General features: G+C 40.6%; 2 protein-coding genes across 2 annotated transcripts; both read left to right on the top strand.

Annotated features, from left to right (window-relative positions):
* The first annotated feature begins 224 nt into the window (after positions 1-224).
* tmem127 (transmembrane protein 127) lies at positions 225-2,403 on the top strand. Its single transcript, XM_005729466.2, has 3 exons — positions 225-1,024; positions 1,123-1,287; positions 1,381-2,403. The coding sequence occupies exons 1-3, from the start codon at positions 787-789 to the stop codon at positions 1,689-1,691; spliced, it is 714 nt and encodes a 237-aa protein (XP_005729523.1). The 5' UTR covers positions 225-786; the 3' UTR covers positions 1,692-2,403.
* A 1,642-nt stretch (positions 2,404-4,045) lies between these two features.
* gatd3l (glutamine amidotransferase class 1 domain containing 3, like) lies at positions 4,046-8,614 on the top strand. The gene is made up of 7 exons (XM_005729465.1): positions 4,046-4,279; positions 4,362-4,414; positions 4,499-4,612; positions 4,703-4,834; positions 4,964-5,056; positions 8,107-8,272; positions 8,377-8,614. Exons 1-7 carry the CDS (start codon positions 4,163-4,165, stop codon positions 8,509-8,511), a joined length of 810 nt encoding a protein of 269 aa, XP_005729522.1. The 5' UTR covers positions 4,046-4,162; the 3' UTR covers positions 8,512-8,614.
* The last annotated feature ends 2,850 nt before the right edge of the window (positions 8,615-11,464 follow it).

Genomic DNA, 11,464 nt, shown 5'->3' with positions numbered 1-11,464 from the left:
ATTCTATTGATCTGAGGTTTTATCTTGTTTGTTCTTACCTAGCTTGCAAAGCACTTTGGTCAGACTTGTTTCTTTTAATTGTGCTATACATTTTTTGTCATCTCTTTTTATGATTTCCTATGAACTATTCACGCGAGCACGTTTATTTTGTTAATGTACAATGAGTGAGTTTAATAAAATAAAGACGAGAATTTTGTTATTGTATGATGACTTTCACTCCCATAGGAGTCGCCGCCAGTAGTACTGACTTTCACAGCTATCGAGACCGCGAAGAAGAAGAAGAATGGTATGAACAAGGAAGTCAAGTGTTTTCGAGGAAGCCAGCGGACGTTTCCTTTTGTTTTGTCTTTGTTTTTTGTGTACCAAATCGATCGTTAATTTATTAGTGTTGTTAGCTATATTACTTTATAGACGTATGACTGTCGTGTCGGTCGCTGTTAAAGTTATTTTTTGTAACAAAGAAAAACTTGACGACATTTTGCGTTTACGAGAAGTTAGCTTTTCAGGCTAACAACAGAGCTAGCAGGCCTGAACGCCATCTGTCTATTGTGTTGCCGTCAGTCAGACACCTGCACTGCTTTTGATTAATCAGCTAGTTTTATGGTCTGTTTTAATTTGGAAACTGAGTGAACAAAGGAGCCGGGCCGCTGTCATCAGTCCAGAATTAGCTTTACCGGTTGTCGGTTTTGTGGCTTACTTGCTCGTTACTAGCGCAGTGCTGTCAGGTACACTGACAATAAAGGGAAAGCAACACTATACAACAGAGGACGAGGAAATCGGATTAGGATGTATGCCCCGCCGGGTTCTACTGTCCCTGGAGGCCGAAGGAGGAGAGGGGGCACCTCGTTGCCCAAGCAGCCGGAGCGGAGCCTTGTGTCGGCTCTTCCCGGAGCTCTGTCCATTACAGCGCTTTGTACAGCTCTGGCTGAGCCGGCTTGGCTCCGCGTCCACGGAGGAACCTGTCCGAGACAAGAGCTGGGGGTGTCAGATGTCCTGGGATACATTGACCCCAAGCTTCTGGATGGTGAGGCCCACACACAAGCTCCGTTAAAAACCCACAGTAGCAATTAATCCCAGAGCTCACGTGTAATGTTCTGTGATGTGTCCGTCTGTTCCCATCAGATTACTGCGTGAACCCGCAGACCATCTTGCTGCTGAGAGTAATCGCTGCCTTTTGTTTCCTGGGAATCCTCTGCAGTCTGACTGCTTTTCTCTTGGATGTGTTTGGTCCCAAGCACCCTGCCCTGAAAATAACCCGCAGATATGCTTTTGCACATATTCTCACAGGTAATAATCTTTTTTTCCCTCATGCTGTCTAGAAAAAGACAGACAATGTGTAAATTCAATGGTTTGTAACCGTTTCTTTCTGTCTCCCACCAGTGCTGCAGTGTGCCACAGTCATAGGTTTTTGCTACTGGGCCTCAGAGCTGATCTTGTCCCTACAGCAGCAGCACAAAAAGTACCACGGCTCTCTCATATACGTCACTTTTGCTATCAGCTTCTACCTGGTGGCGGGCGCGGGCGGAGCATCCATCCTCGCCACAGCTGCAAATCTCCTTCGTCACTACCCCACTGAGGAGGAAGAGCAGGCTTTAGAGCTGCTCTCGGAGATGGAGGACAGCAGTGAAACATTTCCTGCCGATTATGACATTGCCAATCAATTTCAACCGCCACCCGCATACACACCCTAATGCCACCAGACTCGCCTTGCTAACACCTTTCTCTCTCAGCACAGCTACTTAGCTTGATGGGCAAAGCCCCGCTCTTTATCAAATGGATATCTTTGCAAAAATACTGAGTGAACACAGCGTGACAGTGCGCAGGTTCCTTGAATGACGGTGCTTGGGTGCATGAAAGCTTTCTTTAGTGGTGACAGAAATGTAGAAGCTAATTCTTACTTTCACCACTGGAGTTGTTGGTGAATTGCATGTAAATGGCTTTTAGGGATTTGGTTCATACATGTAAAGAAAACTAAACTTGCTGGAAGTGCTCAACACGGCTCATGACAATTAATTGATGGAACAACCAGAGCTGGATTGTTTTTGTAGGATTTAGTTGAATGAGCGCTGTCGGCAGTTGTTTTGCTTTTGACCGGATGTGAGTGGAGCTTTGTCTGCGTTATGGTTTTAGTTTGACGTGCTTGCCATTTGTGTGAATTTCATTTTACCGACACTTTACAGATGCAGAAATACACTGACGAGATTCTTTGAACGTCTTTATTTTATATAAGATATCAAATTGGACCTCATTTATTGTCTGTGCTGTCTTTTTGTAGTTTTTGCTTTGTTCTTCTTTTCACTAGTTAAGTCTTCGTTGTTCCCTTCTGTACTTGACATAAAAAAACTGTCAGAAATTGGGAGCCAGGTCTTTGGTGTTTTAAAACGAATCATGGTGTGTGTGTGTGTGTGTCGCCGCGCCGCGTGTAAGAGAGAGTGTGTGTGTGTGTGTGTGTGTGTGTGGCAGTTGAGAGAAAGTGAGAAACATGTTTGTATTGTTTCACAGTAAGGGTGACATTTAGTTTAAAAAACACCTCACAGCATCAGAAGTTGTTCATTATATTTCTTGTGTTTGCTTTTGAAAAAAAAAAATTATTTGCACTTTGTGATTCCCACATGTGACCGTTTCAGTATGCATTTCCAGTGCATGAGTTCATTTGTGTGAAGACTTTAAACTTTGAGTCACAATCTCAACAAGAACATCTCCCACAGACAGAGGCTTGGACTTGTGACTGATGTTGTGATTCTTGTTGGTTGTGTATTGTTCTGTTGATTCCATAATTTTCTGCATTTGTCCCTCAAACTGTCACTATAACCCCCCCTCTCTTCCTCAATTTGTAAATAATGATCATTTATACATTTAAAAAAGAAGTGATCATAATAAAGGAAACCTCATACTTTTGCCTCTCGCTCGTCATCTGTGAATTAACATTGTTTTAATGTGATTTCAGCAAATGCAGTCTGAAGGATCTGCATTGATCTAACAGTGTTGTGACTTTAACGTTCACGTCTGCCTGGGGTATTTCTGGTCTCGTAGTCTAGAGACTGTAGACACAACATGGCATTAAAGAGAGTAAGAGTCTTAAGGTCTAATGGACTTTAGAGGGCGTATGGTACGCCTTTTACTGTGAAGAGTTCAGAAGTATGAAGCAGTTTAAAAGCTTGATCCATCCGTTTTCTTAACCACTTATCCATTTGAGGGTCGCAGTGAGACTGGAGCCTAGCAGAGAGAGGCAGGGTACGTCTAAGACGTGTCGCAAGTCTGTTGTAGGGCTAACACAAAAAGACAGAAAGCCAATCACATTCACACAAATGAGTGATTCTGAATCACCATTCACCCTACCAAGAACAGAGAAACCCCATAGAAAAGCCCAATCCGACCGGGGGACTTGAACCCAGGATCTTTTTGCTGCAAAAAGAAAAAAAAGTCTTACTGGCAAAGACTGCAAGGCTTTTCCTGGATGCACAATGTGATCAATAAACAGTCTTTAAATAATGAGCTAGTGTAGAATAACGTATGTCATGAGGTTAAATTACAGACTGTCAAGTTCTGCCACACTTCATAAATCAGATTACCTTAGATTACTTTGAACTAGCTAAACGCAAAAGATTTAAACAATCCCTGTAATTGAATTGGGACAAAGGAGTAACTATAGAAAGCAGGGAAAAAAGGGCTCACTCAGGCATCACTTCGATTGTTGCCTTATATAAAAGACACTGTGACTGTTCTGCCAAAGTATATGTTAGCTACTCTAACATTTTTAGCGTCTGTTCTGCAAGTTCGCTCGTCTGCATCTGTCACCAAGAGTTAAACTATTAAAAGGTCAAGATACTGTTTGGGTTGAAGCACTACATGTTTACATTGCTCTTCAAAGCTGAAGTGTCACTCTGTGGCCAAATGACTTAATCAGATAAATAAACAAGGTATTAATAGGAAAGAGTGTTCATGAGGAGGAGAGTAAGTCAGTCAAGGCGAACAAGAGACGACTCTTCTCAGAAGACAGAGCTTACGTGGCAACGTCACTTAGCCCCACTCTACAGGTATATATACGGACAACCTCGTTGACATCAACACCACGACCATTAAAAGTCTCTACGTGGCTCGGTGGTAAAACTGTGAAGTCTTTTTTATTTTTCTTCTACAACAGTGAGTTTGAAGCTAAATCATGCTGGCGACCAGGGCTTTGCTGTCAAAACAAACGCTGGCTGTTCTTTCTCGCCAGCCTGCCTGCTTTGTGCACCAGGGTGACTACGGCAACTGGGGAAATACTAACGTTGCAGTGGTAAGTGATGCAGATCAGTCTGGGAGAAAGGAGCAGATCCAGTGTGGGTGTAGTTGTGATTTGGTGAGTCCATGTGTTTCAGGTTTTCTCGGGATGTGGATGGTGGGACGGTACTGATGTCCATGAAGGGGTTTAGTGAGTATCACTCCTGCTGAGGTCAGGAAATGCACATGACTGAATTAACACAGGCAGATGGTAATGCACCCCTCTCGTCTTCAGCACCATGTACCACCTGAGCCGTAACGGCGCCCGCTTCCAGATGTTTGCTCCAAATCAACAGCAGATGCACGTGATTGACCACATGAGAAAGCAACCTGCCTCTGGAGAGAACCGGTGGGCCTCGAAGATGGGCGCAGTGGGCGTTTTGACTTTGTCTATGGTTACGTGGGTGCACTTTGTGATGAATTCTGTCCATCCCCGCAGGAACATGATGATGGAGGCAGCCCGCTTCAGTCACGGACAGGGAATGACACAAATGCAGGACCTGTCCAAGCTGGACGTCAACAGCTTCGATGCCGTCATCTTTCCAGGAGGCCATGGAATCATCAAGAATCTGTGAGGAGTGCTGACATGTGAAGAAATCACTCTGAGACCGGCTGGTGTAAAACAGAGTTAGGATTAGATACAACACAAGTTTGTATTACATCAAAAATGAACCACTAATTATTAGTTTTTACTCTTCAGATCATCTTTTATGAAGGACGGCAAAGACTGCAAGCTGCACGGCGACGTGGAAAGGGTGCTTAAGGATTTCCATCGTTCACGCAAGCCTATCGGGTGCGTATGATCCGAGCAATATTCACTACTGCAGTACTGATGGAGAATTTGATAAATCATGAGGCCACTTTAAAGACCGCCAGTGAGTTCTGGCACGCTTTAAATCAGATTATGTTAGATTACTTTAAACTATTTAAAGATTTAAACAATCCCCATAATGGAATTGGGACAATGGAGAGGCTGTAAAAAGGAAAACAGTCAGGCAGTGAATGCTGAGCTGCTGACTGAGAGACTTCATATTTATAGTGTGATTCTGTTAGTAGTTACTAATATGATGTTATTAGGTAAAAATGATCACATCGCATCCTTAAAATTTGTTAGTCATTTCATTTCCTGCGAGTAAAGATTTGCACATGGAAATCTGACTTCTACTGTGGAACAGTGAAACTACAGAGAATAGTCAGTGTGTTAAAATAACAAACCCAGTCGAGAAGAAAAGCTGCATATAATTAAATAAGTGATTGAGAAGATTTACAAATCGTGTGCTAAAAGTTTCCTTATTGGCTCTCACTGATCAGAGCAGACAGCAGGACAAGCAGAGTCCTAAGATGACATCGAGGAACATGAGGGCAGGCAGACCACACAAATCCTACAGTTCAAAGCAGACAGGACAGTCTTGGTACTGACACTCCAGTGTTGTTCAAAAATAGTTTGTTTGTTTTTTTTAAAAAGGAAAAAGAAAGAAAAAAAAATCAGGATCACAATAATCTATGAAAATCTCCAGGTTCATGTAACCCCTCTTACTTTAGTGCTTTTTTCACTTAATCCAATGCTAATTTTTTAAATTAGCATTGGATTAACTTCATCCTGATCCGGATTCAAACTGTATGAGACGACCAAATCCCGATTGCGCCTGTTCTAAATGGGACTACATACATTATGACAGTGCAGGGTGCTGGCTGTGCTTCTGGGTATTCTGAACTCACGTTTTAAATCATAAGATCATAATGAGCCTCATTTATGGAGAGAACAGATTTTTAAAGCTGGCTTTCCTACATGAATGTGTACTTCCACTTTTTTTGACTGCTGCCCCTCAGATGATTGTGTCATTGCAGGCAGTCCTGATGTATGACAGGGCTGATTTTCTGGTTAGAGAAACCTTTTATCCCACTTTACTGCAGTAAAACGTCTATACATAGCCTAATGTTTACCTCATCTACATGATCTCTCCAACTGTTGGTTTATTTGATCAATTTTAAACTTTTATTACATTTTCTTCACAAAATCCCCCTAAATTCACTCTTCTGTTGGGATTAGGATAATCCAGATTTTTTTTTTTTGTAATGTAATCTGATTACAGAATGCCTTTTTGTCTTTTGAAAACATCCGTTCAGACTGCTTCTGACCGGTTTGGCCTTGGTGACTGCATTGGCACAAGGGCACTGATGAGGTGATGAGCAGTGGCTGCGCAGACAGGGAACAGGGTGCAGAAGGCCTGGTCAAAGGTCAAAGGAGATGCGGGATTACAGGAATTAAAGAGTGGAGTTGGAGGCTGAGTAGGGTTAAAAAGTGCTCTTGACCGCAACCCAAAGAGGACTAATCCTTTCCTACTGCCATTAATGCGTACAGAGGAGTCGGAGCCATTACAGATTATTTAAAGACTAAAACAGCCATCATTTGTAGCCATTCTACCATCAAGAGCAAAGGCCTTCAAATGTTTTGCAAGCTGTGTAATTTGGGAGTGAGTATCACTGTCAAAGTGATGACATGTTTCTATTGCAGACGGGAGCCCTGCTGCCTCCATATAACACCCCCTCCATTGTTCTGTTTTGTCAGAGCTGTAATTGAGTCTTTAAATCTGAAAACGATCTGCCAACAAAACAAGCAAACCTATATTTAGAATCACGCCACCTTTCTTAAACCGAGAATTTAGTGCCTGGGGGGCATAATGAGTACTCTGCAATGCGCATCTCCATCCATGGCACAAACCCTCCAGCTGCAGCTTCATGCAGAAAAAAAAAACACCTTAGCTTTTCAGTGCCACGATGTCTGACAGGCAGATCAAAAGGTGCAAAGAGGGGCGAGGAAATGTCGGCTCGCAGGCAGCACTCTTAAAACTCAAATACCTGCGCAGTGCATTAGAAACTGCTCTCATTTCTCCTGAGAAATAACTGAACAGTGCTTCATGCATGTCTGTATTTAGCTTTGTTAACAGTATTTAAAAATGTGGGTAGAATAGAGAATGACGTATCCTGTCTGTTAGAGGTGGGTGGATCAATCGAAGTATCGATAGTATTGATACCAATGCTGGTATTGGAATCAGATTGAGTCTGGTAATAGGAACGATACTTTATTTCTGCCCTCTAAGTTTAGTATGTAGCCCAATGAATTGGATTGATGCATTATTAATGAAAACATATATTAAATTAAAGAAAGGTTTATAAAAAAATCTACACAAAATAAAAAACTTTTGGTTGTCATGGTTATTTTATTTATAGCCTTTAGCACATTTAAACAACTGAAGCTGATCCGAAGTGTTTCAGAGACAGGCACATTTACATCCCAGCTCTGAAACAAACCCAGTTTCAAAATACATGAGTTTTTTTGTCTTGACTAATAATGGTAGAAAGTAAAAATGACTGCGACTGTGTTTAGAATTTGCAAACTGATGATGTTTTATCTCATAAATCATGACACACTGCTCTCCCAAACATAAGCTGTCTTTATAAGTTCTCAGTATCAGTACTGCTGTCTGCAATGCTGGCCTTGTATTTTCCTGGCATCGGATGGATGTCAACATTTGTAGTATCACAAGGTACTACTGCTTGTCATCGATTAAGAGTATGGGTATAAATTGCAGATTAAGTGATGGCAAACGTCCACTGAGCTTCTATTCCCTTTTTCCAAATTAAAACTTCGTTTTTGGGGGGATTTAATTTGCTGTTAAATGATCATATTAATCCTAATCTAGCCACCAGTTTTGTGGTGTCACACCAAATCAGTGCTGCTCTGGGAGAGACTTTCTTTTCTCAGGACTCAGTCCCACCTGTCTGGCTTACACCGGTAAGTCTCCGACCTCAGACAACTGTCCTCTCCTGCTCCTGTTTCAGACTCGCCAGCATGGCTCCTGTGCTGGCCTGCCGTGTGCTGCCGAGCATTGAGGTAACCATGGGTTACGAGCGAGACGACAACACCCGCTGGGGAAACTGGCCAAACACAAACATGGTGCAGGCTGTGAAGGGCATGGGTGCTCGCCACAACGTCCGTGAGCCATATATATCCTTTCCAAGGTTTCTGTTCAGTATTAATATCAGTGAAAAATATTCTCTTTGTCATTATCCTGAAATAACCTCTGATTTGACCTTAACCCTTTCCTTTACGAAGCCTATGTGGATGAGAAGAACAAAGTGGTTAGCACTCCATCCTTCATGTGGGAGACTGATTATCACTATCACTATATATTTGATGGTATTGGAAATATGGTCAAGCATGTCATGCGTATGTCAACCAAGTGAGGTGACATCTGGAGAAGAAATAGTGCTACTGCAAAATATACACCTGTGTACTGTGATGAATTCTTACCTGAAACAATAAAAAAATAGTTTAGTAAAACGCAAATGCTGTGTGTTGTGTAATCTTGTTTGGTCAATATGAGAGCTAAGGATGGGGTTAAAGACAGCGACTGAGAAATCCACTGCGCTTCCTCAAAATAACAAGTCAGAGTTTTAATAGCAAGTGTCCTCTTTTGGTACATTTGTGCTCTTAACTGCTGATTTGTGAGCATGAGAAAGCACCATCACAGCTACTTCCACCAACTTAACAGATAAACATCACATGGAGAAAATATTTAATGGTTTTGATCCCAAAAAGTGTAGGCAAAGTCTAATATTGCACAAATACCCCGACATTTTAAGTCCTTAAATCAAACTGTGATTCAGCTTTCTGCAGAACACTGCCTGCACTCACAATAGTTAGTCATGTAAAGAAAAGTAATCTTGGGAAAAACTGGGAACAAAGGTAAGTGGCAGTTAGTGTCTGTCAATCAAAGCACTTAGTTAACTGATCAGCAAGTGTGAGCTTCTCTGTAAATGCAGACATTTTGTCAGTTTGCTGGTTTTGGAGTATTCGGGTGTGTGTTAAAATAATCCCACAGTGTTCCCAGGAGTGACATCCCAGCAAATTCACCCCAAGGTCAGACCACGCAATGCTGAGAAAAACTGGGAAAAACCCAACAGCTACATCAGACTCTAGAGACCTCAGTTAGCTGATCTTAGTCAGTCGTTAATGTTAAAGCTTATAACAGTATAATTAGAAAAAGACTGAACAAGTAGTGGAGATGCCTGGCCATGTTTGTTAAAGAAAAAAACAAACATCAGCACAAACACCTCACACCATCTGTCAGGCACGGTGGGGAAGCGATAATGATTTGGCCACAGGACCTGGGCACTTTCTGTAAGACCTCCACAAAGTCATGCAGAAAACAATTACTTCATGCCATTGCTGCTTAAGATGGTTCTGCAAGCTGCAAGTACGTAGAATCTAACAGAGCCTCTGAAATACTTTTAATATGAAAGATAAAGCTGACTTGACTTTGTGTCATTTTGAAAGCAATGGCAGCCTCATACCTACAGGTTTGCTATAAACAAGCGTTGGTAACACTTTATAACATGGCCCATGACTAAAGGTGTAATTCCTCCGCATTTAAACAGAATATGAATTTATTTTACTTGTGTACTTATTTTACTAGTGTACTTATAATATAGATGAGGAAATATAGTTTTTCTGCAAAATTGCCAAAAACTTGTACACAGTACTTAAAATGACTTACAATACAACTTGTGCCTCTTTTCCTGTCAAATATCCAAAATTTTAGATACACCTTTTAGATCACTTGTGCACTATTTAAATTCACTTACAATATAATCATTTTCTCTTTGCTGAAGGTGTTTTCCGTTATTGTAGTCTGTTTTTTACAACAACTTCCTGCTGATCTACAACTCTGCACATATTCAAAAACAGACTCCAAACCTTTTTATTAACCCGGGTTTACACTGAATAGGTCCTGTTGATTTGTTTTGTTTTTGCTGTTTTCACTGTCTTTAAGGCATTGTAAACCTACACAGGGTTTTAATGCTGTTGTCTTATTAAGCACATTGATTTTACACATGTAATGTGCTATATCAATAAAATTGTTATTGCTATATAAATCTAAAATCTACTTAGATTATAATTATTTCTAATTTTTCAGAACTTGTAGTGTACCTACCTTCAACTACTTGTGGATAAATATAATTACATAATAATAATAATAATAATAATAATAAAGAAATTCCATTTAATTACAGGGGAATTAGACTCTTTAGAAGCCTTATTTTAGAGGGTTACCCAAGCTTTAACGAGAGGGACTATTGTGTTAACAGTGATAGGTGTTAAGTGTTTAGAAAAGAAAATCAGTCAACACTCTTTCAGTCTGATGCATTCTGAATAAAACAATTTATTCATTACAAACATATAAAAATGACAAAAAACAGCCAGGTGGTAAGATATAAAAATTTCCAGTTTATACAGAGCTTCCAAAGCCATCGTCAGAAATGCATTTTCATCTGGGTTAGGAAAGTAAATATAGTACAAATCCCAAACTATAGCTACAAAGATATTCTTTAGATCTCTGTTTGTCAGGTGATGTACAAAAGCGTCTTCTGTTCGGTAAAAAAAAACCCCCAAAACAAACAAAAAAACGGGCACAAAATTCATAACAGACTTCAAATACAGAATCAGAAGTCGATGAAATATTCACAGTGCTGCCTTCACATCGAGGATGTGAATTGTAAACATCGTTGCATATCGTAAGTCGCTTCAATAAATATACACAAATACTCATTGTGTGAGGAGAAGGTGTTCGATCAGTGTGAATCCTCCGGTTTTTGTTTGAATACATCCCGCCACTCGAAACCTCTCCACTGTCATTCAGGGTGATGTGAATAAAATAAGGCAAAAATAAATTTCCCTGTGTATCTTATCAAGTGTTACAGTATCTGTTATTTATAAATCGCAGAGGTAAAGTCTGACTGACTCAGGTGGAGTAAAGAAGCGTTTTTCTTTGAAGAGGACTGTACACAATACAACATTCAATCATTCACAATAAACTATATATAAACATTTATACATTTTTAACAAATATAGGGGCAAGATTTTAGGTGAACTGATTAATAAGAGCTCAATGGGAGGATGTTACTGGGACAGATAATATGTGGGACACATAATTTTAGGCAACCAAAGGGCGAGTTGTAGCAGGAAGTGAGCAAATTCTTGTAAAGGATCAGTAACACAAATTGCAGGAAGCCTTAGCATTATTTAAACTGCAAGTACTATTATTATTGTTTAAGTACTTAGTCTCATTAAGTGGGAGTGGGAAGAAACTGTTTTTAGTGCTGTTTGATTGGTATCACAGGCGACATTAGAGACACA

Source organism: Pundamilia nyererei, unplaced genomic scaffold (assembly GCF_000239375.1).
Source record: "Pundamilia nyererei isolate P.nyererei 1_Seehausen unplaced genomic scaffold, PunNye1.0 scaffold00033, whole genome shotgun sequence".
NCBI lineage: Eukaryota > Metazoa > Chordata > Actinopteri > Cichliformes > Cichlidae > Pundamilia > Pundamilia nyererei.
This window is presented reverse-complemented; position numbering and strand designations above follow the sequence as displayed.